The sequence below is a fragment of the Scylla paramamosain genome, chromosome 31 (genome assembly GCF_035594125.1).
Source record: "Scylla paramamosain isolate STU-SP2022 chromosome 31, ASM3559412v1, whole genome shotgun sequence".
NCBI lineage: Eukaryota > Metazoa > Arthropoda > Malacostraca > Decapoda > Portunidae > Scylla > Scylla paramamosain.
Window position 1 is genome coordinate 4,847,096 of NC_087181.1, and position 27,544 is coordinate 4,874,639.

The 27,544-nt window shown below is 39.1% G+C and overlaps 3 protein-coding genes across 9 annotated transcripts in view; all 3 read left to right on the top strand.

Moving 5' to 3' along the window:
• Positions 1-27,544, top strand: part of LOC135116406 (phosphatidylinositol phosphatase PTPRQ-like) — a 66,866-nt gene that overhangs the window by 38,595 nt on the left and 727 nt on the right. For 2 of the 7 annotated variants that reach the window (XR_010276299.1, XM_064033841.1), the window contains exons 1-12: positions 20,221-20,474; positions 20,845-21,021; positions 21,265-21,465; positions 22,261-22,448; positions 22,679-22,808; positions 22,953-23,110; positions 23,751-23,978; positions 24,236-24,386; positions 24,757-24,932; positions 25,222-25,357; positions 26,723-26,835; positions 27,227-27,364. Coding sequence is in view for 6 of the 7 variants with exons in the window: in XM_064033841.1 (XP_063889911.1) it covers positions 20,348-20,474; positions 20,845-21,021; positions 21,265-21,465; positions 22,261-22,448; positions 22,679-22,808; positions 22,953-23,110; positions 23,751-23,978; positions 24,236-24,386; positions 24,757-24,932; positions 25,222-25,357; positions 26,723-26,835; positions 27,227-27,355 (1,914 nt within the window). In the remaining variant the exon portion in view is untranslated. Of the gene's footprint in view, positions 1-10,840; positions 10,986-20,220; positions 20,475-20,844; positions 21,022-21,264; positions 21,466-22,260; positions 22,449-22,678; positions 22,809-22,952; positions 23,111-23,750; positions 23,979-24,235; positions 24,387-24,756; positions 24,933-25,221; positions 25,358-26,722; positions 26,836-27,226; positions 27,365-27,544 lie in introns of those variants that run through there. The other 5 variants (XM_064033842.1, XM_064033843.1, XM_064033845.1 and 2 more) reach the window with 5 other exon arrangements.
• Positions 6,547-18,452, top strand: LOC135116276 (craniofacial development protein 2-like). The gene is made up of 3 exons (XM_064033640.1): positions 6,547-7,264; positions 10,841-10,985; positions 18,422-18,452. The coding sequence occupies exons 1-3, from the start codon at positions 6,547-6,549 to the stop codon at positions 18,450-18,452; spliced, it is 894 nt and encodes a 297-aa protein (XP_063889710.1).
• On the top strand, positions 18,483-20,035 carry LOC135116277 (immunoglobulin superfamily DCC subclass member 3-like). The gene is made up of 4 exons (XM_064033641.1): positions 18,483-18,490; positions 18,746-18,891; positions 19,346-19,485; positions 19,643-20,035. Exons 1-4 carry the CDS (start codon positions 18,483-18,485, stop codon positions 19,937-19,939), a joined length of 591 nt encoding a protein of 196 aa, XP_063889711.1. The 3' UTR covers positions 19,940-20,035.

The window sequence follows — 27,544 nt, forward strand, 5'->3', positions numbered from 1 at the left end:
TACCCATATAGAGTACTTTGCATGCATTTTGGCGTTTTGATACCAGACTGTGAAATGCACAATGATATTGTGTTTCTCCAAATAGAGTGCTATTGATATATTTGATTGCTTTAGTACGTAAGTAACTCAAAAACACCCATGATACACGTTTTTCGTAATGTGTTGTCGTTTTCCCATATACGGTACCTAGGATGCATTTTGGCATTTTTGTACGTAACAAACTGAAAAACACTGAAAATAGTTGTTTTTGGTAATGTTACTCTGTTTTTCCATGATGAATGTTTTTGCATACGTTTTAGCTTTTCATCATATGGTGGGCTTTCCAAGCATTTTGGCGTTTTGGTACCTAATAATGGAAAAAAAAATAAATAAATAACACTCAAAATGCACGTTCTGGTATTGCTGTTCTATTTCTCATTGTTGAGAGCTATTTATGTGTTTTAGCAATTTTTTTTTTTTTACCTAAGAAGCTCAAAAACTCTTATAACACACGTTTTTTGTAATGTCTTTTCGTTTCCCCATATAGAGTGGTTTGCATGTATTTTCTCATTTTCTGCGTAGCAAGCTCAAACACATTCAAAATGCACTCTTTTGGTTATAATGTTATAATGTTTCTCCATGAAGGGTGTTTTTGCATGTTTTTCAGCGTTTTCGTACATAAAAAGGTTAGAAACACTGAAAGAGACGTTTTTGGTAATATATATATATATATATATATATATATATATATATATATATATATATATATATATATATATATATATATATATATATATATATATATTTCCCATTTAGAGTGTTTTCCATGCTTTTTCTTTATCATTTAGAAGCCTAACACGCTCTTAAAAAGTCAAAATACACGTTTTTGGACATTTTGTTTCCTCGCCACATATAGGGTGGTTTGCATGCATTTTTGTCGTTTTTGGTACCTATCAATGTGAAATACACTCAAAATACATGTTTTTGATAATGTTCTGTTTATATAGAACGCTATTCATGCCTTTTAGGATTTGATAACTAAGAAGATGAAAAACGCATTTGGTAATGTTATTTTGTTTCTCCATATAGAGTGCTAATCAGGCGTTTTAGTCTGAATAGCGTTTTGGTACAAAAGAAACTAAGAAACTCTCATAAGAAACATTTCTTTTCTGCGTAACTAGCTGAAAAAAACTGAAAATACGTTTTCAGTAGAATTATACTTTTTCTCCACTAAGGGCTTTTTGCAAGCGTTTCAGCGATTTGGCACTTAAGTAGCTCAAAAACATTGAAAGAGTCCCCATAAAAGGTCCATTCCCATAAAGGGTGCTTTCCACCCTATATATCCTTTTAGTGCCAAGAACGCTTTCTTCAAATCTCGTTTACTTTCAACATATAGGGTGCCAAAATCGCAAAGTGCCAAATCGCTGAAACGCTTGCAAAAAGCCCTTTAGGGAGAAAGAGTTGTTGAACGATATGAAGTACTTTTTCATACATTTTAGGTATGTAGGTAACAAGCATAAAAACACTCAAAATACACATTTGTTGGTAATTTTTTTTCTCTTTCTTCACAAAGGACGTTTTTTTGTTTTAACGCTTTTTGTAATGTTATTGTCTTCCAATATTGAGTGCTTCCCATGCATTTTATTGTTTTGTTGCCTAACAGGTTGAAAAAAAGTCAAAAGATATGTTTCTACTAATGTCGTTTCTTTTCCCCATATTTCACATGCATTTTGGCGCTTTGGTACCTAAGATTATGAAAAAAAGTTTTTGTTCCCCCATATAGCGTGGTATTGACGCATTTTAGAGTTTTAGTACTAAAGAAGCTGAAAAACACAATACACGCTTCTCGTAATATCCTTTCGTTTCCCCATATAGGGTGCTTTCCATGCATTTGGGCGTTCTGGTACGTAACATTGTAAAAAACACTCAAAATAAACATTTTTAGGAATGTTGTTACTGTTTCTCCATGTAAAGATCTCTTCAAGCGTTTTGTACCTAAGAACCTCAGGAACACTTGTAATATTGTAATATCGTTGTAATATCGTTTCCTACGTAAAAAAAAAAAAAAAAAAAACAAAGAAAAAAATAACGTTTTGGGTAATGTTATTCTGTTTCTTAATAAAAGGTGCTTGCATGCATTTTTATGTTTTCGTAAGTAGCTCAATAAGACTCAAAAGACAATTTTTTTTTCTTTAAAGACACTGAAAACACTTTTTTTTTGTGGGGGGGGGGTTATTTCCATACTTTTTAGCGTTTTGGTGTTTAAAACGATAAAAAAAAAAATAAATAAATAAATAAAAAACACTAAAAAGGCAAGTTATGGTTTCACTTCTCCATAGAAAGTTTTTTGCATGCATTTTGGCGTCGTGAAAATAGACGAAAAAAACCGTTCTTTTTAAGCTTATAGAGTATTATTCACGCGTTTTAACGGTTTCTTACCTCTGGTGAATAATACTCATAAGAAACGTTTCTCGTAAATAAGTTTTGATCTACCATATCGGGTATTTGGATCTTTTTTTCTATTTTTGTACCTAACAAGTTCAAAATTTCTGAAAACAATTTTTTTCTTAATGTTATTATGTTTGTCAATATAGGGTGTTTCGCATGCTTTTAAGGTTTGGTAACGAAGAAGCTCAAAACGACTCAAAATACACGTTTTTGGTAATGCTATATTTTTATTTTTATTTTTTCTCTTTCATATAGAATGTTGTTCTAGCGTTTTTGCGTTTTTTTTTTTTTTATTGGTACTTAAGAAGCTCAAAAATAATGAAAACAAAAGTTTCTAGAAGTATCGTTTTATTTCACTTTTTTTTAAGCATTTTGGTCTTAACACGCTTAAAAGCACTTAAAATATTCGTTTTTGACAGTGTTATTTATTTCCCAATATAGAGTACTTTTCGTTTATTTTTACGTTTTGGTACCTAACATTGTAAAAACACTCAAAATACACGTTTTTAGTAATAATTTTCTGTTTCTCCATATAGAGTGCTATTAACGCACTTTTGCTTTTTAGTACCTAAGAAGTTCAAAAATACTTATATACAATTTTCATAAGGCCTTTTCGTTTCCTCGTATAGAGTGGTTTGCATGCATATTCGCGTTTTGATATCTAACGAGCTCAAACACACTTAAAATATATGTTTTTTTTTGGGGAACGTTGTTCTCTTTTCATCAAATGACGTGCTTTGGATGCATTCTGGTGTTTTGGTACCTGATAAGGTGAAAAACAATTAAAACGTATGTTTTTTTTTATATTATTATTTTTTTTTCTTTTTATAAAGACTTGTTCACTTGTTTTATCATTTTCCTACCTGAGAAGCTCAAAAACAATCATTATACACGTCTCTGGTAAAATCGTTTTGTTTCCCATTATAGAGTAGTTTACATGCATTTTGGCGTTTTTTATAATTATGTAAGAAGTTAAAAATATTCAAAATTTAAGACTTTGGTAATGTTATTAAGTTTGTTCGTGAAGGGTATTTAAATGCATTTCAGCATCTTGTTATGAAAGAAGCTTGAAAACACACAAAAAACACCATTTTGTTAATATTCATTTGTATTCCCAAATAGGTTGCACACTTTCCTAGTAATGTCATTTCATTTCCCAACATACTCGTAAAGTGCTTTCCATGCATTTTGTCGTTTTGGTACCGGACAAAAAAAAAAAAAAAAAAAAAAAGTGAAAATGCACTCTTATCATAATATTTCTCCATATTGAATGCTATTCACACGTTTTAGCATTTCGGTACCTAAGAATCTTAAAAACAGTCACTTTCTGATAATATCGTTTTGTTTCATTGTATAAGGTAGTTCCCAAGCATTTTGACGTGTTTGTACCTAACACTGTGAAACACACTCCAAAAATACGTTTATTGTTAAGTTGTTCTGTTTTTCCATATTTATTGCTATTCATGTCTTTTAGCGTTTTGGTAAGAAGCTTAAAATACTCAAATACATGTCTACCGTAATGTCTTTTGATTTCCCCATATAGTCATGCATTTTGGCGTTTTGATACGTAACAATTTCAAGAACACACAAAATACTTATTTTTGTTATGTTATTTTGTTTCACCATGAAAGAGTTTTGCATGCGTTTTAACGTTCTGATACGTAGCTGATAAGTAGCTCAGAAACACTTAAAAGACACATTTTTTTTTTAATGAAGTGGTTTTTTTTTCCCTATATAGGGTGCTTTCCATGCTTTTTAGAGCATTCAAAAGACAACTTTCTAGAAAATGCGTTTCTTTTACAGATATAGGTTGCTTTACATGCATTTTGGCATAATGGTACCTACCAATGTGAAAAACACTGAAATTACATTTTTGTCGTAATATTGTTTTGTTTCTTGAAATAGTATGAACGAATTTAAGGGTTTGGTACCATAAAAGCTCAAAAACATTTATAATGCCTACATGTTTCTGGCAATGTCTTTTCGTTTCCCCATATAGAATAATTTACATGCTTTTTCCCGTTTTTCTACGTAACAACCTCAAAAACACTGGAAAATATTAATTTTATTCATTTTTTTAATAAAGTGTGTTTTGCATACCTAACATGCATATATTGTTTTGGTTCATATGAAGTTCAACAGCACTGAAAATACATGTTCTTCATGTTATTTTGTATTCCCATATATCGTTTTGCTGTGTAACAGGCTCAAAAACAATCAAGAGACATGTTTCTTGTAATGCCGTAATGTTTAACCACATAGGAGACTTTTATTGCATATTTGCGTTTTCGTACATGGAAAAAAAAATAAAATACACATATTCGTCATGCCGTTCTGTTTCTATTTATACAGTTATTTATTTATTTGTTTTAGCCTTTTGATACCTAAGAAGCTCTAAAAACAATGATAATACATGTTTCTTGTAATATGTTTTCGTTGCCCCATCTAGGGTACTTTCTATGGATTATGGCGTTTATCTTCGTAAGAATCTAAAATAACACTCAAAATACTGGTTTTTCGTCAAATATTTTGTTTTTCCATAAAGTTTATTTTATTTACATATTTATTCTTTTCATATAAGGTGTTTTCATGGTCTTTTTTCGTTTTGGCAGTGAACACTCATAAACACTAAAAAGATATGTTTTTGGAAATCTCGTTTCCTTACCCCATATATGATGCGTTGCATGCATTTTTGGCATTTTTATATCTGACAATGTGAAATGTGCTTAAAATTTGTTAATGTTTTTCTTTTTTTCATATAGAATGCTATTCATGCGTTTTCATGTTTTAAAAAATAAGAACCTCAAAAATGCTCAAAATACAAGTTTCTCGTTAAGTCTTTTCGTTTCCTAATTTAGGAGTACATTTTTGTAAGGTTCAAAATACTTTTATTTGTTAATGTTATTGTGTTACTCTATATAACGCGTTTTGCATGCGTTTTATCGTTTTCGTATGTAAGTAGTTTAAAATACTCAAAATCTTTTTTTTTTTTTTTTCCCCATGTAGGGTGCTTTATCTTCATAAGCACTCAAAACACACGATTCTTGAAATCTAGTTTTCTTTGCTTAATGAGGATGCTTTGCATGTTTTGTTACCTAACGATAAGAAATACACTAAAAATACACGTTTCTGGTAATGTTTTTTTTTTCAATATAGACTGCTATTTGTGACTTTTAGTGTTTTGTTACCTAAGAAACTTAAAAACACTCATACGGGAAATACGTGTTTCTCGTAACGTCTTTTCGTTTCCCCATATGGGGTAGTTTGCATGGATTTTGATTTTTTCGACGTAATAAGAACAAAAACACTATTTCTTTTATGATAATGCTATTCTCTTTCTCCATAGAGTATGTTTTGCATGCCTTTTTAGCATTTTTGTACTTATGAAGTTCAGAAAGACTGAAAAGACACATTTTTCGTATCTTCGTATTCGTATTTTTTCGTATGGTTTGTATCGCCATATAGAGTAAATTCCAGGCTTCTTAGCGCTTTTTGTGCTTAAGATTCTCCAAAACACTCAAAAGACACGTTTCTTTTAATGTCGCTTCGTTTTCCTATACAAGTAAGAACTTTGCATGCATTTTGTCGTTTTCGTACATAATAATATGAAAAACACTTGAAATACACGCTTTTTGAGAATGTTCTGTTTCTCCATATAAAGAATTCTTTATGCGTTTCAGCGTTTTCATACCTAATAAGCTCAAAAACTCTTTTAATACACATTTCTTGTAATATCTTTTCGTTTCTCTGTACAGGGTACTTTCCATGCATTTTGGCATTTTTCTACCTACCAAGATCCGAAATACTCAAAATATTTGTTTTCGGTAATGTTTTTATGTTTCTCCATAAAAGCTGTTTTGCATGCATTTCAGCATTTTAGTACGCCAACAGCTCAAAAACACTGAAAAGAGACTTTTTTGGTATATTATTTTCTCTCATACGGTGATTTTCATGCTTTTTAGTGTTTTAGTGCCTAGTACTCTCATAAACACTCAGAAGATACGTTCCTGGATATCTCCCTTCCTTTCCATGTACAAGGTACTTTGCTTCTATTTTTGCGTTTTGGTACCTAACAATGAGGAATACACTCAAATGATGTCACCACTGATGGCAGAAAGGATGGACAGTATGGACTGCAGAAATGAGAGAGTGATGGCTATAACGTTAACTATAGAACAGACAAAAATTAGCATTATCCAAACATATGCTCCACAACAGGGCAGAAGTCTGAGGGAGAAAGAGCAGTTTTATGAAACTCTACAGGAAATGACAGAAACAATAAGACATCATGAGAATGTCATTGTCATGGGAGACATGAATGGACATGTCGGACAGAATAGAGATGGAGTAGAGCACGTCATCGGAGAGTTTAGCATTGGCGAAAGGAACCAGGAGGGAGAAAGAATAATAGATTATTGTGTGATGAATAACATGTCCATTATGAAAACTTATTATAAACATCAGGAGAGCCATAAATGGACATGGTATCGGTGGAATGCAGCACAACAAGGATATACTGAGAGGTCAATGATTGACCTGTTTCTCACCAACAAGAAAAACATATTTAAAGATGTTAGGACCATACCATCTGTGTCCTTAGACTCTGACCACAGGTTGGTGGTGGCTAAATTGAAAATTGTAAAACCAAAGGAAAAAGTCAAGAAAAAGCAAAAGAGATTCAAACTGGAAAACCTCAAGGACGAAGAGAAGAAGCAAGCACTGCGGCAACTGGTAACATTACGAAAACCAACCGAACTGGAATTGGAAGAAATGAACATAGAAGAACAATGGAATAAATTCAAGAACACTGTGTATGGGGCAGCTGAGGAGACAGTTGGTATTAAAATCAAATATGGAACCAAAAAGAAAAGTAGTGCATGGTGGACTTATGATGTTAAGGAAGCAGTCAAAGAAAAAACAAGATCTTTCAGAAAATGGATGAAAACAAGAAACATTGAAGATAGAAAAGATTACGTAGATAAACGAAACAGTGCAAAAGCAACCAAAAGAGCAGCCAAGGGGGACATGTGGATCAAGATTGGTCAAGATCTAGAGAGAGACGTAGAAGGAACAAGAAAATTATTGTATAGCATGGCTAAGAACTATAGGAAAGGAAATAACGAATCAACATATGCAATAATGAACAAAACAGGAGAACTACTAACAAAACCACAGGAGATTGAAGAAAGATGGAGAGAATACTTCCAAGAACTTCTAAATGTGGAGGATGTGGAAGTGGATGAAGAGCGGAATCTAGATATACAGGAGGAACAAGGAGAGAACCCAAATAAGATCAGTATAGAGGAAGTGAAGGAGGCACTAAAGAAGATGAGAAGCGGCAAAGCCCCAGGGGACGACGAGCTCCCTATAGAGCTATTTAAAGCTGCTGGGGAAGAATGTGTAGAGTGGATGAGGTACATTTTTAGTAATGCGTGGAAAGAGGAGAAAGTGCCCCATGACTGGCACAAAGCAATAGTATGTCCAATATATAAGAAAGGCAGTAAAACAGATTGTGCAAATTATAGAGGCATATCCCTGTTATCTCATGTTGGAAAATTGTATGAAAGAATAGTTGAGAAAAAATTAAGAACCTGTGTCGAGGAGAAACTAGGAATATGGCAGTATGGTTTCAGGCCCAATAGGAGCACGACAGATCTAGTGTTCACTTTAAAGATGATAATGGAAAAGAATTGGGAGTGGAGCACTGATAAATATGTGGCTTTTATAGATCTGGAAAAAGCCTTTGATAGAATTAGAAGAGATTGCTTGTGGAGAGTCTTACAACATCAAGACTACGGCATAAACTCTAAACTGATACGAGTAATTAAGAGTATATATAAGAACACGGAGAGCAGAGTCAAGAACAGAGAGCTGGAGAGTGAATGGTTTAGCATTAAGACAGGAGTGAGACAAGGGGGAGTGCTCTCTCCTTTGCTATTCATTATATACATGGACAGATGCCTGAAGGAAGTGTGTGTAAGGGAGGATAAAGAGATCACGCTGGCCTATGCAGACGATGTCGCTGTCGTGCCAGGAAGCCAACAAGATCTTCAAGAGGCCATGACAAGATGGAATGATGTCTTAAATAGGGAAGGAATGAGAATGAACAAACAAAAAACAGAAATAATGAAAGTTGGCAGAATAAAGGAGGAATGTAATATTTACATAGAAAACGTTAAACTGAAGCAGACCGACAAATTTTGTTATCTGGGAGTACTTTTCGACGAGGAAAACAGACAGAATATAGAAATTTTAAATAGAATACAGAAGTACAATGCAAATGTCAGTGCATTGTATCCCATACTTAAAGATAAGAATATTCCAACAAAAGCTAAAACCATAATATTTACAACAATACTAAGACCAGTACTTCTATATGGGTCAGAAACTTGGACACTGACAACAAGAACATCTTCACAAATATAAGCAGCAGAAATGAGAGTTCTGAGAATGATCCGAGGTGTGACCAGACTTGATAGAATTAGAAATGAAGAAACCAGAGAGAGATTAGGGATAACATCTGTACTGAAGATAATTGAAAAGAACAAATTGAGATGGTATGGACATGTCCAAAGAATGGAAGATACAAGATACGCAAGGAAGTTTCTGGAATGGGTTCCTCTAGGCAGGAGGCCGGTGGGACGACCTAGGAAGCGATGGATGCAGGGAGTTGAAGAAGCTGCTGAACGAAGAGGAAGAAATCTACAAGAAATAACCAGAGATGAGGATTTCATGGATAGAGACCTTTGGAGAAGATTCGTAGAGGCCGGACACTGACAGGCATTGCCTACCTTGCGTCTGGTGAGAAAGGTGAGAAATCTGTTTGTCTCTGTCTTTCTGTGTCTCTTTCCTTCTCTTTCTTTCTTTCTGTTACTCTCTCTCTCTCTCTCTCTCTCTCTCTCTCTCTCTCTCTCTCTCTCTCTCTCTCTCTCTCTCTCTCTCTCTCTCTCTCTCTCTCTCGTGAAAATGACGCTAATTGCAAGGAGCAGCGCGTTACTTTTTCTCTGCCTATTTTTCCATGACTGCCAAGCGGAGTTCATCAGTGCAGGCTGGAAAATTTGAGCAACCGGTACTTTTTATTTTTATTCTTGTCTCAGTGCACAGTTTGAAACCCCTCATCCAAAACTCGTACATCTGCTTTATTGATGCATTTCTCGGAGAGAGAGAGAGAGAGAGAGAGAGAGAGAGAGAGAGAGAGAGAGAGAGAGAGAGAGAGAGAGAGAGAGAGAGAGGAGGAAGTAACGTTCCAACATTTTTTCTTCCACTGTTTACATTCACATACCTAACTATCTTTTATATATATACAATGTCTCGTAATAGTTGAAAGCCGCGGTCTCATAGTTGCCTTCCCTTGTTACTTTATTTTGAGAATGTTGGAGTGCGTGGTAGTATTCTGTTTGTCTTGCAATGATAGTGTTGTCGAAAGGTGCCTCCTATCATTGCCCTGCCAGAGTTCGCCAGTTTCAGTGCCAGTATTAGCACGTCGTTCCTTGTTCTTCACTGCAAGGCTGTTTTTCTTCAGTGAAGTGTTGTGTTTATTAGATAATGAGTTTGTTTCATTTTTTTTTTTTTTATATGACAAAAAATCATTTTTGGACAAAATTCGTGTGTGTAGTAGTAGTAGTAGTAGTAGTAGTAGTAGTAGTAGTAGTAGTAGTAGTAGTAGTGGTAATAGTAGTAGTAGTAGTAGCAGTAGTAGTAGTAGTAGTAGTAGTAGTAGTAGTAGTAGTAGTAGTAGTAATAGTAGTAGTAGTAGTAGTAGTAGTTTATCGTTTGAGTTTGTTTTAAAGTAGGATCATTGTTCTTGGTCCAGGACTAACTAATGTGTAATAATGGGAATCATTCTACAGAACTATCTGCAACTGTAATTAATAGCTGTATTCAATTTATTGTCAATAAACTTATCTGCCTCTATCTGTGTGTGTGTGTGTGTGTGTGTGTGTGTGTGTGTGTGTGTGTGTGTGTGTGTGTGTGTGTGTGTGCGCTTTGTATATCGACTACTGGAGGACTTTTGTTATGTGTTGTAAGGAAGTCGTAAACGCGTCTCCAAGTCTCGAGTGAGCGGCGTTGGCTGGTGGCGGTGGGTGGGCGCTGCTTGCGGGTCATTTAGGCCAGTGATGAAGTGCGTCGCAGAGTCCTTGACAGCGCGCTCTCAGAATCTCCTTTATAATTTCCTGCGTGGCATGGGCTTATTACCCTCCGTGATAACCGTAACTGGTAATTGTAGGTATGTTACGACCTTATAACAATGGTTCTCTAACGTCGGAAACCTAACTACAGCCTTCCAGGAGCCGTGCCTTCGTGATGGTGAAGATCTTGTAACTATTATCTCCTCATGACTGTCATCTAGAGATGTCTGACTGAATCCTGAAGCTGATTTGTGATAACTTCTGGCACGTTTTCCACTCCGCAGGCACAGGCGTGTGGCAGATAAAGCCGAGGAACAACACGGTGGAGGAAGGTCGTGCTGTCCGTCTAACTTGCCACATGGCCTCCTTACCCGTGGCCTCCTACATCTGGCTCAAAGACGATGCCGCACTGCCGGTAAACAAATCCAGGTGAGCTAAACTGACGTGCATTCTTTCTTTTGTGTGTTTGTGCAAAGTTCCTTTTTGGCGTTTTCTAATTGTGCACCGCCGGCTGTCAATTAGACTGAATGCTTTAAAGTGTGATTGACTGACTTGGTAGCAACGATTTTACAGCTGAGAAGTTGTAAATACCAAGTTTCGCCTTTTGTTCATCTTAAGACTTTAGTTGTAAGCGAGGCTGTTGTGGAGCGTTCATAGGCTTAATCATATACAATGCTTCCTCGGCCATAAGCCTTTAAATCTTTAGAACTTTCTCCTCTTACTTAAGTGTTTTTAGAATAGGAAATACATCGTTCTCATTTTAAAATGTAACGAAAGCAATGGCTGTATACTGTAATAATTATGGGCTCTGTTAACATCTGTTGCCTGCTTTTTGCATCACCGCCATGAAACCGAAATAAACCCAGAAGATAGAAAGAGTACACAGAGCTTTTTGGTTTGTACCTCAGCTACATATTTCTTAAATAATGCTGATTCTGTAGCGTTCTTGACTCTCACTGACCTTTGTACTGCATCAACTACAATATGTAATAGTCTCAGTCTCACAGAAGTTTTGAAAAGCTACGGGCATCAGTACTGTAGAGGTTCAGCGCAATCCGCTTCAGCAACATCAGGAACACAAAATAAAGTACCATAATCTGTAGAACATCGCGAAAGTTGCGTCATTATTCTCCACCAGAGGGAAGGTTTCTCGTGTCGTGACCGAGATCTTCCACGGATTTGTACTATTGCATCCTTCCTACTTTACTTCTTTCTTCTTTCCTATTTTGTTTTCTTGTTTTCTCATTTTCTTTTTTTTTTTCTGTTCTTAGTTAATGTAGTATTTTTATAGGGTTAGCACACTCGTAAAGTGCTTTCCTTTCTTGGGGGAGCGAAAGCGGACACCACTTCCATCCCCACCCCAGCTAGAGCAGCTGTCATGCAGTTTCGGAGGTTTTTAGCATTACATAAACGTGACTCTTTACATAACAATACATATTTATCTACAGAGCTGACGCCATAATCTCCTTTCTGATATTAATACCGTAATAATTGTTTCGCACGCCTCATTGTAACCACGTATTTAATTCTGATGTTTGGTAGTTTCTGGTGTGTGTGTGTCGGCAATGAATTAGTACTAGGGTGTTCGAAGTGCCACACTTAGTGTCTCGAAAACTCATTACTGGTTCGGTGTGAACCAGTAGTAGGGTCGTGCGAGGTCATGTAAGCGCGGCCAGCTGACACTTCTGGGAAGTTGTGCCGTGTTGTTCCAGTTGGTGCTTTTGAGGGTTGGACCTCCCTAGACTGTACTGATAAGTATACCGATACTTTCATTTTTTTTTTTTTTTATGTAGGAAGGACACTGGCCAAGGGCAACAAAGATCTAATAAAAAAAATGCCCACTGAAATGCCAGTCCCATAAAAGGGTCAAAGCAGTGGTCAAAAATTGGTGGATAAGTGTCTTGAAACCTCCCTCTTGAAGGAATTCAAGTCATAGGAAGGTGGAAATACAGAAGAAGGCAGGGAGTTCCAGAGTTTACCAGAGAAAGGGATGAATGATTGAGAATACTGGTTAACTCTTGCGTTAGAGAGGTGGACAGAATAGGGGTGAGAGAAAGAAGAAAGTCTTGTGCAGCGAGGCCGCGGAAGGAGGGGAGGCATGCAGTTAGCAAGATCAGAAGAGCAGTTAGCATGAAAATAGCTGTAGAAGACAGCTAGATATGCAACATTGCGGCGGTGAGAGAGGGGCTGAAGACAGTCAGTTAGAGGAGAGGAGTTGATGAAACGAAAAGCTTTTGATTCCATCCTGTCTAAAAGAGCAGTATGAGTGGAACCCTCCCAGACATGTGAAGCATACTCCATACATGGACGGATAAGGCCCTTGTACAGAGTTATCAGCTGGGGGGGTGAGAGAAACTGGCGGAGACGTCTCAGAACACCTAACTTCATAGAAGCTGTTTTAGCTAGAGATGAGATGTGAAGTTTCCAGTTCAGATTATAAGTAAAGGACAGACCGAGGATGTTCAGTGTAGAAGAGGGGGACAGTTGAGTGTCATTGAAGAAGAGGGGATAGTTGTCTGGAAGATTGTGTCGAGTTGATAGATGGAGGAATTGAGTTTTTGAGGCATTGAACAATACCAAGTTTGCTCTGCCCCAATCAGAAATTTTAGAAAGATCAGAAGTCAGGCGTTCTGTGGCTTCCCTGCGTGATATGTTTACCTCCTGAAGGGTTGGACGACTATGAAAAGACGTGGAAAAGTGCAGGTTGGTATCATCAGCATAGGAGTGGATAGGGCAAGAAGTTTGGTTTAGAAGATCATTAATGAATAATAAGAAGAGAGTGGGTGACAGGACAGAACCCTGAGGAACACCACTGTTAATAGATTTAGGAGAAGAACAGTGACCGTCTACCACAGCAGCAATAGAACGGTCAGAAAGGAAACTTGAGATGAAGTTACAGAGAGAAGGATAGAAACCGTAGGAGGGTAGTTTGGAAATCAAAGCTTTGTGCCAGACTCTATCAAAGGCTTTTGATATGTCCAAGGCAACAGCAAAAGTTTCACCAAAGTCTCTAAAAGAGGATGACCAAGACTCAGTAAGGAAAGCCAGAAGATCACCAGTAGAGCGGCCTTGACGGAACCCATACTGGCGATCAGATTGAATGTTGTGAAGTGATAGATGTTTAAGAATCTTCCTGTTGAGGATAGATTCAAAAACTTTAGATAAGCAGGAAATTAAAGTAATAGGACGGTAGTTTGAGGGATTAGAGCGGTCACCCTTTTTAGGAACAGGTTGAATGTAGGCAAACTTCCAGCAAGAAGGAAAGGTAGATGTTGACAGACAGAGCTGAAAGAGTTTGACTAGGCAAGGAGCAAGCACGGAGGTACCGTTTCGGAGAACAATAGGAGGGACCCCATCAGGTCCATAAGCCTTCCGAGGGTTTAGACCAGCGAGGGCATGGAAGACATCATTACGAAGAATTTTAATACGTGGCATGAAGTCAGAGGGTGGAGGAGAGGGAGGAACAAGCCCAGAATCGTCCAAGGTAGAGTTTTTAGCAAAGGTTTGAGCAAAGAGTTCAGCTTTAGAAATAGATGTGATAGCAGTGGTGCCATCTGGTTGAAGTAGAGGAGGGAAAGAAGAAGAAGCAAAGTTATTGGAGATATTTTTGGCTAGATGCCAGAAATCACGAGGGGAGTTAGATCTTGAAAGGTTTTGACATTTTCTGTTAATGAAGGAGTTTTTGGCTAGTTGGAGAACAGACTTGGCATGGTTCCGGGCAGAAATATAAAGTGCATGAGATTCTGGTGATGGAAGGCTTAAGTACCTTTTGTGGGCCACCTCTCTATCATGTATAGCACGAGAACAAGCTGTGTTAAACCAAGGTTTAGAAGGTTTAGGACGAGAAAAAGAGTGAGGAATGTACGCCTCCATGCCAGACACTATCACCTCTGTTATGCGCTCAGCACACAAAGACGGGTCTCTGACAGGGAAGCCGTAGTCATTCCAAGGAAAATCAGCAAAATACCTCCTCAGGTCCCCCCAACTAGCAGAGGCAAAACGCCAGAGGCACCTTCGCTTAGGGGGATCCTGAGGAGGGATTGGAGTGATAGGACAAGATAAAGATATGAGATTGTGATCGGAGGAGCCCAACGGAGAAGAAAGGGTGACAGCATAAGCAGAAGGATTAGAGGTCAGGAAAAGGTCAAGAATGTTGGGCGTATCTCCAAGACGGTCAGGAATACGAGTAGGGTGTTGCACCAATTGCTCTAGGTCATGGAGGATAGCAAAGTTGTAGGCTAGTTCACCAGGATGGTCAGTGAAGGGAGAGGAAAGCCAAAGCTGGTGGTGAACATTGAAGTCTCCAAGAATGGAGATCTCTGCAAAAGGGAAGAGGGTCAGAATGTGCTCCACTTTGGAAGTTAAGTAGTCAAAGAATTTCTTATAGTCAGAGGAGTTAGGAGAGAGGTATACAGCACAGATAAATTTAGTATGAGAATGACTCTGTAGTCGTAGCCAGATGGTGGAAAACTCGGAAGATTCAAGAGCGTGGGCACGAGAGCAGGTTAAGTCATTGCGCACATAAACGCAGCATCCAGCTTTGGATCGAAAATGAGGATAGAGAAAGTAGGAGGGAACAGAAAAGGGGCTACTGTCAGTTGCCTCAGACACCTGAGTTTCAGTGAGGAAAAGAAGATGAGGTTTAGAAGAGGAGAGGTGATGTTCTACAGATTGAAAATTAGATCTTAGACCGCGAATATTGCAGAAGTTAATGAAGAAAAAGTTGAGGGGGGTGTCCTCAAAGTTAGATGATACATTCAAACTATGGGTGCGTTGTGAGCAAGTGTCGGGTAGCTATGAGAGGTTAGCGGAACTGGCTATCTTGGAGAATTTTACGGCGAAAATTGACCTAGAGTTCCATACTTCCTGACTTTGCAGACAAGGGGGTTAGAACAGCCGCTCAAGCTGTTGTGTATGCTGATGACTGGTATCTGTTTCGTGGTCTAATAAAAAATAAAAGTAACTTTGTCTCCAAGACCGTTCCCAGCCCACTATGTAATTTCCCCGTCAAAGCTTCAAACAGAAAACCTGTAAGCCGAGTAAGTCTCCTTGTGTCTCACAACACAAATACACCACCACTCACATATCTCCACACGTTCCCTGACAAGCACATATTGTCACAGACTTGACCATAGATAGGTGATAGAAAAAAATCTGGTCGTGCAATCGATTCATTTTGCGTCTATTTTCTTAATTTCCTAACCCCATCATCATAAGAGCCACCTATTTCTGATGAAAGATTATCTTCTCTTTCTCCCCCCTGAGACTATTGCTCTTTCAAGAAGGTTGTGAGAAGAAGGCTGTTGCTTCTTTGGAATCCACTGTTTCCGGAGGTGTGGTGCAGGCGGTTACAAGTGATATTGCCCCTGATTATTCCTATTCCCCCTACTCTATTTTGGTGAAGGTCATTACTTCCCAGTACTCTGTAAAGATCCTACAAGATACTGCATCTTCGATCTCTCTATGAGTGAGACTTAACCATATTTGTTGTGGCAGTTCTGACTAAATCTTAATCAACTACATCACTTCAACTATTTCTTTGTTTTATACCTGTGGTTCCTCATGCTAATGATTCTTGTGATACTTCCGCCACGGTTGATGTCTCTTGCGATTCCAGTGATCTTTCAACCTCGACAGACGCCAGTGTCTCGTTGTCTTATCCCACCAAATTCTTTTAGAAGAAAACATAATTTTCTTCGTAATTTTGGAGTAACTTTTAATGTCTTCAGCTCTAATCTATAAATCGTGTAAGGTTTGTCGTCATCACCACCAGCGAGGGAGTGTAGCCCACCTTCTGTATTAGTGTTAAGAAGCGTGGTCCCGGAAATATGTACTAGCGCAGTCCTCGGGAGTAACTGAAGACAAGACATTATTTTTCAGCGGCAAACCTCTTTGTGGTTTACCACTCCCTCTTTTCCAGGTTACGGCCTCGCTCACTAAGACTTGATTGAGACTTCTCGCCGAACTCTGGGAGGAATGAAGTTATGCCACGTATCACAATATGAAAGATTATTTTGAAATCTTCAGGAATTACGATGATTTACAATACCAGTGCAATGTCCTTGGCAGTGATAGTGATTCTCGCGACTCAGAGTACATTGAAATCATCATCTGTGAAACGCAGCCGAAAAGGAAGTGTGCCATACATGATGGGCGTGGCCACCACATGTGTGTCTATCATAAACACTGTCAATGTTAGATCCAAAAGCACGAGATATATATTCTAACCTCCAGGTAATTCCCGGGCTTTTACCTGAGCTAGATGATCATTTTCCAACTGTACTTATTTTATTTATAATTTGCTACGGGATAACACATTTGTGTGTAATGTGTGTATGTGAAACATTCACATAATTTAATGTAACTGATGTATTTCATTTTTTTTCATGGTTTTGTATTGCTTTCTCGTAAAGGCTGTGTGGTGCTGTGTACGTGAAAATATACTGCAGTGTAAATGAAAATATGGTGCTGTATGCGTGAAAATCCAGTGCTGTTTTCTTGAAAGTATGGTGGTGTGTGCGTGAAGCTGTGATGCTGTGTGTGCGGAAATATAATAATGTGTGCGTGAAGGCTGGGAAGCAATTTATCTACTCTCATGTGATGATTATAGTAATAATAATAATGATAACAAAAATAATAATAATAATAATAATAATAATAATAATAATAATAGTAATAATAATAATAATAATAATAATAATAATAATAATAATAATAATAATAATAATAATAATAATAATAATAATGATAATAATAATAATAATAATATTAGTATTATTAATAATAATAAATATTGTTATTATTATTATTATTATTATTATTATTATTATTATTATTATTATTATTATTATTATTATTATTATCTTTATTTCAGCTTTAAGTCATTTATTGACAATGTTTAAAAGGTTATTAAGAATACCAAGTGCATGAAAAGAGGTATTAACTAAACAATAAAACAAAAACAAAAGATTTTCCATCAACGGACATTATTTTTACGCCGCGGACTTGTACAGCTCTTGCCGCTGCTCCGCGCTGTTCACGCTTCCGTACAAGTGACGCATTAGCACTCCCTCCTCCCACTCGTCCTGATCCATGACTACTGACTCATGCCCCTTGCTTCAGGTGACGACGAATGACGAATAAGTCGGAATCTTTGTTTCAGTGTATCCACCTGGCGCTCGCTACCATTCAGCTTCCGAACGTATTCTTTAATGTCCTCCGTTTCTGAAGGTTTTTTGACATGTAATGAAGAACCGCGACTGAAGTACCGCTGGCGCAGGCTTAGACCTCATTCCGGACTTCCTGGTGATGACAGGTAGCGAGCGGCTCTGTGGACGCGGTGCACGACTCGGGAAGCCTTCCTACCCCATCACGTATCCTCGAGCGGCGCCGCCCTAGTCTCCACTGTCACCACCCCGGAGTTTGTGTGTGGTTGTTCATATGGAGGGGCGGTGCTTTCTCTCGCCTACCCATCTTTCGTGATGTTTGTCGGCCTGGTGTATAGATAAATAAATAGATAAATAAATAGACAGATAGATAACACGATTAACTGATTGATTGATAGGCACAAAGATGGTCACCATAAAGACACACACACACACACACACACACACACACACAATAGACAGGTTGAGGAAAGTAAAGAGTGATCACAAAAAAGTGCCAAGATTGATAGAATTCCTTCGCGAGGAGAAAACACACACACACACACACACACACACACACACACACACACACACACACACACACACACACACACACACACACACACACACACACACACACACACACACACACACACACACACCGCTGTGAAGCATTTATTGAGTTTATTGAGTTGATAACACGCCTCTTTGCCCCACCAGGTACTACCAGCCCAAGCCCGGGGTGCTGTAGATCACTAACGTGCAGCCCCAGGACCAAGGCATGTTCAGGTAAGGTCAGTCAAAAGGAAATATTATCACTCCTACTTTCATCGCCATTCTATTGGTATTTGGGTATTGCACTGGATTTTGACAAACTTGTGATCTGAAAATTGAATTTGTGTAGTCTTAATAAGTCTTGCCTCAGTACATATAGTTTTCTTAATGTTCATAAAGTTTGAATTATACATTCTTTGGCCACGTGGCTTCAGCTTAATAAGATAAATAGTACTTTTCTATGTGTGTTTTTTTATTATCTCTTTTAAGGTGTAAAGCAATCAATGACATGCTCAATGAGGAGTTTCTGAGCAACTGGGGCTACCTCACTGTGGTCCCTCGCAAGAATGAAGAGGAGGCGGTGCTGGAATGTATCACTGACGACGAGGAGCCTGACCTTCACTGGACGAGGATAGGTGGGTCGTGACTGAGTCTGATGGGACCACATTGTAATGTTGTACTACTCAATCATCTCCATGAATCCACATCATTTGTAGTGTTATCTTATTGCGTGGTGGTTTGCTTCCTTTACTACAGGATTACACATACATTGCCACATGTACACTTGTCACTCTGTGAGGGAAACGAAACTTCAGTCAGAGTATTCTTAGCTCTCAGAAGAGAATTAAACGTAATATACCGGTATAATATGAAATAAAAAAAAAATCTCTGGCAACCCATTAACCATATCAGTCTTTTATACCAGACCTGCTTCTAAAATTTACATTCACAATTACATAATTTCCTGATGTTTTATTCATTAAATACTGCAAAGAATGGTTGGTTCTCCATAACTCGCGTGCTTTGGCATTATTTCAACTTATGCCTGAGTTTTTATCTGTCTTTCAAGTTCATCTAACCTTACCTCAGATGAGACTCCCATCGCGAAAAACAGGACAATTAGAAAAGGTCAAGGGTCCCTAGTATTTCCCAGCGTCTCGGAACAAGACACCGGCGTCTACAATTGCACCGCCGTCAGCAAGAAGAGCAGGGACCCGATCAGTACTCAGGTACTGGCACTAGATTGTAAATGTAGAATTGTGCAAGTGATGGATACTTCAACGATATTGTGTATTTCAAATTTTTACAGATGTGTACGGTGTATATACAGTGTTTTTTTTTTTTTTATTATTATTGTTTTCATTACTTGTTCCTGTGCACATTCAGATGATCGAGTTCACTATGATGACGCCGCCGAGGGTTCAGCTCTCCATGAGCGTCAGCAAGCGCCCCGTTCCACTCAACACCAACGTCAGCAACGGAGAGACAGTGCGGATCACCTGCGCCACGTGGGGCACACCTGCACCCTCCATCTCCTGGTACAAGAATGGAATCCTGCACGTGGAGACTGGCCGCCACAAATTCACCAATAAAAATTCAACCAAAACCTTCAACTCGGAGGACTTATTCATTGGCATCATCATGTCCACACAGTACGTGGCAGCTCATCGCACTTGTGTCTAAAATATTTAGTCACAATGGTTCCTAAAAATCCACATCCAGAATATTATGATTCTGCAGACTAATAAGTAATACTTTCTTTTTGCATAATTGCAGCAATTTAAGATAAAAAGATAACTTGTATTGTTTATTTCATTAATATTTAAGATATGCATGTACACCAGTTATCTAAATGTGTGCACTCTCGCGCTCTCTTGCGAACGGTGTCTTTCGTCGTCGGGTTTAGCCAGGGACTAGAATCCGCGAATTTGTAAGATGAGGCATCCAATTATTTATGTTTTTCATTAATGGGTATCATAGATATTCTTCTAAAGCACCCACCTCTTAATCCTTCTGCCCCAGGGCCTTTACCAGTGTGTGACCAGGAACAGGGCAGGTGTGGCCTCCGATGCTTTCATCCTTAACATTCCCATGGTGGCAAATTTACCCTTGCCTCCCGTCAACGTGAGTGCAGTGGCGATCGATCACGAAAGTGTGAACGTGAGCTGGATGCCCTCACCTGATAATGTATCCGGATACATCATCAACTTTATAACAGGTAAGCCTCGGAAAAAAAAAAATTAATTACACCTGAAACCTGCAACTTAACTGTACATAGAAAACCTTCAAGATTACAGTAAGCTAAGCCATTTATATTTTTTTCTTATTCATGAATATATGGAATATTTCTAACGTTTCTTTGTCTCCTAATGCCCCCTTACCCAGTACCATCACACACACACACACACACACACACACACACACACACACACACACACACACACACACACACACACACACACACACACACACACACACACACACACACACACACACACACACACACACACACACTTTTTTTTTTTTTTTTTTTTTTTTTACCCATAACATTAAAGAACTCCAATAGTTATTTTACTGTGTGCCTTCAGATAAGCAAGTTCAGGAGTTGCAGTCCCTCACCAACCAGACTTTCGCTTCGGTCAACAAGCTGCTGCCGGGTCACACCTCCATCTTCTACATCAGGTCCTTCCTTATCAGTGATGGCTCGAAAAAAGGGCTGTTCAGTGAGGCTTCGAATTATATCACCATCAAGTTGAAAGAGGAGGGTAAATATCACCTAATTTTTCTTGGGCAAAACTAAGAATAGAAGAATGGAAAGCAGTCCAAAAGAGGATTTTGTTTTACAGGTATTGTGTGTGAATGAAGACATGCGAACATTGACTTAACATTCCGAAGTTATATAAAGAAATGTGTATATATTTTTGCAAGTTATAATCTCCACCCGTATTGTGATAAATTAATGCTAGCAATGCAGCTCTCTGCTGGTATATTACTATTAGTTTGTATAGTTGACAACACAGATAAAATCCGAATGCCGGTGGTGACGCTATACCCTAAATCGCCCACCAAACTGTACGCGAACTGGACCCTCGTGGAGTGCAAGACCAAATGTCCCATCATGCAGCAGAACATTCAGTGGAAGAGGAAAAGAAAACACTACCATCTGGAGGAGTTCTTGCAGCCAAACGTCACGGAGTACACCATTAATAGTAAGACTGTGTTGAAGCTTGATGACTTACTATTTGTGATGTCGACATTCAGATCATACTATTAACAGTTTATATAGACCTGACTTGGAGTGAGATCATATTATTATCAGTTTGTATAGAACCAATGGGGAGTGAGTCTTGCAGCCCTTTAGTCCTCATTAGGTGAGACAGATGTTTTGGACACCCCATACAAGTGCTCCTTAACATTCCAAGCTTATCTCGTAAAGCAGAGACAGTCCCCCACCTGGTGTAGTTGGCTTTGGTCTGCTTCTTCTTCTATCGACTATTTATTTTTCACACATCAAACACAAGCACACTTTTTGGCCTGTACTTCGCTAATTTTATATTTGCTGATTTTTTTTTTCTTTTTCTCATAATTACTGAAGATGTGTGTGTAGTTTTTCGTTGCACTTCATCATGTAGTCACAATTTTTAGACTTGTATTTGTACAATATTTGGAGGTAAAGTAAGCTCTTACACAGTTCGAATGTTTTTCTTTTTTTTTTTTCTTTTTAGTCCTTAACCATTCATGTCCAGTACTTTACAGCTCAAGGTGCGAGCGAATGGTTAGAGTAACAATGGCTCCGTGCTTGTATCTAGCCAAAAATATATTTGAATTAATGTATAACAATGATGTACTCGTATCTACATGCAGGAAAGGGTAAGAATTGTCCTGCCACCCTCTCTATCTTCATGTCTCTCCTCTCTCGGGAGATAATCATTGAATATGGAATGTTATCAGATATGAATGGTTTCAATTTACTGGAGAATCGATGTTATTTTTCGTTCTGGCAGATCTGCAGCCAAACAAATCTTACAAAGTGAGAGTCCTGTTGGCTACCAGTGCTGGCTACCCAGAACACATGATTCGGCTGCCCTGGTACACCGTCAGGATGCCACGCAGCAGCTCTGACTTGCCACGGGATAATGTCTTCCTCATCGTTCATCTCTCCACTTGCAGCCAGAGGCCCACCGAGGTCTTGGTGAGTGCCGTTGTTGAACAACAAACGCCCTCTCGAAGTGATAGCTTTCGTCTTCAATAGTGTGAAGAGGTGTACTTACGCGGCTATTTAACAACACTGTCATAGTTAACGCTTCAAGTAAAATCTTCAGTTTCTTAGGAGCCTTTCCAGGATTCTGTGACTTGCACTCACTATTTCTACATTACCACATTAATGATACTCAGGATTTATGAATCTTATTTTTGCCACAGGTAAATTGGACGCTGGACGCCTCACTGCAGAAGGATCTTGCCAATTATCATGTGTTGTATAACACCTCCACCTCTGTCTGGCAAAAAGAACTCCCAACGACCGAAACTTCCCTAACACTCACAGATCTAGGTAACTGTGATAGAAATTAATGAAATCAGTGAAAGATAACAGTGCCCTTGTACATTTTTCTATATCCATGATAATTTGTTTAAAATTTCACATACTTAACAAAACTGAACCGCTGCTATATGTGTCATGTCTCTTATCCTAAAGTTCCGAGAACGTGTTACGGCGTGAAGGTCCGAGCCACCTACAGCACCGGGCGAAACAGCACCGAGTCTTACCTGAAGACCATCTGCACACTGCCACAGCCTCCCCACATCCTCTCCCAACACTCCAACACCAACAGGATCAAAGTGAACAAGCTCAGGGTTAGTGTTTATTCCCAGTTCTTTTTACAATCTGTTTTATAACTCTTTCTGTGAAATATGTACGCCAATGTCTATCTATAAGACTGTCACATGATCAGCTGATCTTTATACTTATAGTCTAAATTGATAATTGAGGCTTTGTTTTATTAAGGTATATATATTTTTTTAACTGCTACATCATCTCTATCATCATCACCACTATTATCATCATCATGACCACCAGCACTGCCGCTATCATCATCATCATCATCATCATCATCATCATCATCATCATCATCATTCCTCCTTCCCTGCACTGGACAACTCCTGGGCATTACCGTAGCATTTACATATTAGTATCATGACCTAGTATCTCATCATGCATACTACTTCATATTGTTCAGTGTGACATTTAGCATTACTCTTACATCAATTTTAAGTGCTTTTTTTTTTTTTGTCTAGAACACAAATCTTTTTTTTTCACAGATCATTCTGTTCACAATATCTATTTTCATGTCTATCTTACATTTCCAAGGCCAAGAGGTCGAATTAGGCGGAAAACTTATGATAAAGCTTAATTTTCTGCATTAGATTTGAGGAACGAAAAAAAAAAATGTGAGAAAAGTATTACCCTTCATGCTAAGTCCACCTTCCATCACAGACCAAGGTGCTGAACACTACCAGCATGCGCATCACCTGGAAACACACGCCGCGGAAGATCCAGGTCGACTTCTACACCATTAGGGTCGAGAACGTTGAATCAGACCCGAACAGCCAAACGGAAACACCCGAAGACAAGCGGAGTGAGGTGAAGGGGACGCATTTGGAGGCCGCGGGAAGAGGTCCTCGCAGCCCACAGCCGACGAAATACGAAGATTCCCGAGACACGGTTAATATAAAAATATGTACATTTGGTGACGTAAATATGTAACATGATGAATATATAGTTAGTTATGGTATCCAAACTGTGCTTCTCTCTCTATGTGTGTGTGTGTGTGTGTGTGTGTGTGTGTGTGTGTGTGTATGTGTTGATAAGGAGTCCCACACCATGACACACACACACACACACACACACACACACACACACACACACATACAAATCCCTGCAATCGCTCGCTAACACCTGCACGCTATACGCTCCTACAGGACCATGAGGTCAAGCTGTACCGAGTCACCAACCGGAAGATGACGGTGACGAGCCTGAAGCAGGACCACAACTACAAGGTCACCGTCACGGCCTCCACCACCACGCTCACAGGTCACTCCGCCACCACCTACGTCACTCCAGATGAAGGAGGTAAGCACCGCGATTTTAATGCTCAGGACACTGTTAGGAGTGTGGCTTTACTAAATAAAATGAAAAATTAATAAAAATAATAATAAAAACACCATCACCACCACCGCCACCGCCACCACCACCAACAACAACAACAACAGCAATGATAAAATAAATATAAGTTTCATGTGAATAGAGTGAATTTATACAGTGCTCCTTTGTGTTATCTAAAAGTTTAACAAAAATTTAATGCCATTTTATTTGACTCATATAATGTGCATCATGTTTAGCATATTTAAGAAGCAAACCCCCCTGATATCATCCATTGCTTGAGAACCATGAAAAATGTAAAACAATAAAAAAAGCCTCTAAATCTCCATTCCCCATTCAGTTCCCACGGCGCCGCTGAACGTGACGTGGGTTCCTGCAAGCCCGAAAGATGCCGTTCTCACCTGGAGCCCTCCACGCCTCATCAACGGCCGTTTAGTGCACTACCTGGTGAAATTTTCTCACGATCAGCAAGAGTGGCGCAACCAGACCGTCCCTCCTGACTCCACCACCACTCAGGTTAGTCCCGCAGCTCTCCACCGACGCCCACTCACTCCTCCAGGCCACCTCTCTATCCTCCATTACCTTCCGTCCATTTCGTTTTCCTTACATGAGAGTCACAGAAAATATTAAATAAATAAATGAATGAATTGAGAACTGATTGAACATAAAAGGAAGAAGAAAAAAGATTAAAAGGAGTAGGACGAGGAGAAGGGGTGAAAGGAAAACAGAGGCAGGAAAGAAGTTATATATCAACAATGACCATTAAGTAGTGGCAACTGACCGCCTACTTCACGGCTACTCTCAGATCCAGGACTTGGTCTCCAATACCAATTACACGGTGCTCATTGCTGGGAGGACAGGGAAGGGCGTGGGCGCCTCAACCACTGTCTACATCTACATCCGGGCAACCCTGGAACCCGAACTGCACAGAAATACTGAGTGTAAGTCTGCTGAGCGCTCAACTTTGTGCTTACACTCATATTCCCCTAAACTCTCCCTTCTCTCTCTCTCTCTCTCTCTCTCTCTCTCTCTCTCTCTCTCTCTCTCTCTCTCTCTCTCTCTCTCTCTCTCTCTCTGTTTATCTATCTCGTTTTATCTGTCTCTATCTTTGTATCTAGCTGTCTACCTACCTATATATCTATCTAGCTATCTATCTATGTCTTTATCCGTATGTATGTGTGTGGGTGTGTGTGTGTTGGTAAGGGTGCCAACATAGCTCACTATTTTTTTTTTTTTTTTATGTAGGAAGGATACTGGCCAAGGGCAACAAAAATCTAATAAAAAAAAAAAAATGCCCACTGAAATGCCAGTCCCTTAAAAGGGTCAAAGCAGTGGTCAAAAATTGGTGGATAAGTGTCTTGAAACCTCCCTCTTGAAGGAATTCAAGTCATAGGAAGGTGGAAATACAGAAGCAGGCAGGGAGTTCCAGAGTTTACCAGAGAAAGGGATGAATGATTGAGAATACTGGTTAACTCTTGCGTTAGAGAGGTGGACAGAATAGGGGTGAGAGAAAGAAGAAAGTCTTGTGCAGCGAGGCCGCGGAAGGAGGGGAGGCATGCAGTTAGCAAGATCAGAAGAGCAGTTGGCATGAAAATAGCGGTAGAAGACAGCTAGATATGCAACATTGCGGCGGTGAGAGAGGGGCTGAAGACAGTCAGTTAGAGGAGAGGAGTTGATGAGACGAAAAGCTTTTGATTCCACCCTGTCTAGAAGAGCAGTATGAGTGGAACCCCCCCAGACATGTGAAGCATACTACATACATGGACGGATAAGGCCCTTGTACAGAGTTAGCAGCTGGGAGGGTGAGAAAAACTGGCGGAGACGTCTCAGAACACCTAACTTCATAGAAGCTGTTTTAGCTAGAGATGAGATGTGAAGTTTCCAGTTCAGATTATAAGTAAAGGACAGACCGAGGATGTTCAGTGTAGAAGAGGGGGACAGTTGAGTGTCATTGAAGAAGAGGGGATAGTTGTCTGGAAGATTGTGTCGAGTTGATAGATGGAGGAATTGAGTTTTTGAGGCATTGAACAATACCAAGTTTGCTCTGCCCCAATCAGAAATTTTAGAAAGATCAGAAGTCAGGCGTTCTGTGGCTTGTCAATTTATTCTTCATGTTCATAATCTTACATGGAAATTCTGATTGTTCATTATTTTATCACTGTTTCCCTTAATTAAATAGTATATGTAGATATGCCTGTGTAACTTATGTGTTAAGTCGCTTCCGAGGCTGTGTGCCATGTACTAACTGCTTTCCCTTTCGTGTGTGTGCGCGCGCGTGTGTGTGTGTGTGTGTGTGTGTGTGGCAGCAGTGGCAGTGATCAGCGTGGTGTCCTTCCTGGTGATAGTAACCTGTGTTGTAGCAGTCTTGCTCTGCCTCAGGATCCTGCGCCTCAGAAACAACTCTCCGTCAGTGTTTCAGGTGAGTGTCTTGTCCAGCTCAGTACCATTTGTGCTGCTGCTACTACTGCTGATGGTCATGATGCTGACGATGAGGAGGAGATTAATCATAATGAACGTGCTGTATTTTTGGTTTGTTGCCTATGAATGAGATGTGAATTTGCTACAATACCAAAAAACTACCCATGAGTGATGCCTCCCCTAAGCAAGCATGATTTAAATGAATGCTGAACTCATGCACATTTTCGTCTATTAATAATTAGCTTTTGAATAGAGGCAGATTCCAAAATAAACACTACAGAGTTCACTACAGCTGTTGATCCCCTTGCTGCCTTAATCTGCTTGTTGAGGATGAACCGGATGACCATAAACATGTGAATGGTGTGTGGTGGTGATGAAGTAGTAACTTTCAGGGTAATGGGACATGCCGCATGGTGTACGTCAATGGGGTAAAGTCCTCAGGCAGGGATCATGGAACAGAACCTGATGATTACAAGCCCATGCTAGCCACTCTACCTCCCGCCACACAGAACCAACACTGAGATACGAAGGTAAGGAAGCTTTAACCCTGCCAAAAGTAAGCCGAATGAGAGCGCATGAATCCTTAATGATGTTTTGTCCCTTTTCTTGAAACTTTTTTCGTACAGTGTAAACACCTGATAGATGTTAATTAGAAACCCAAGATATTCATCACCCCTAAAGAATTAATGACAAGTGTTAATGTTCTACAG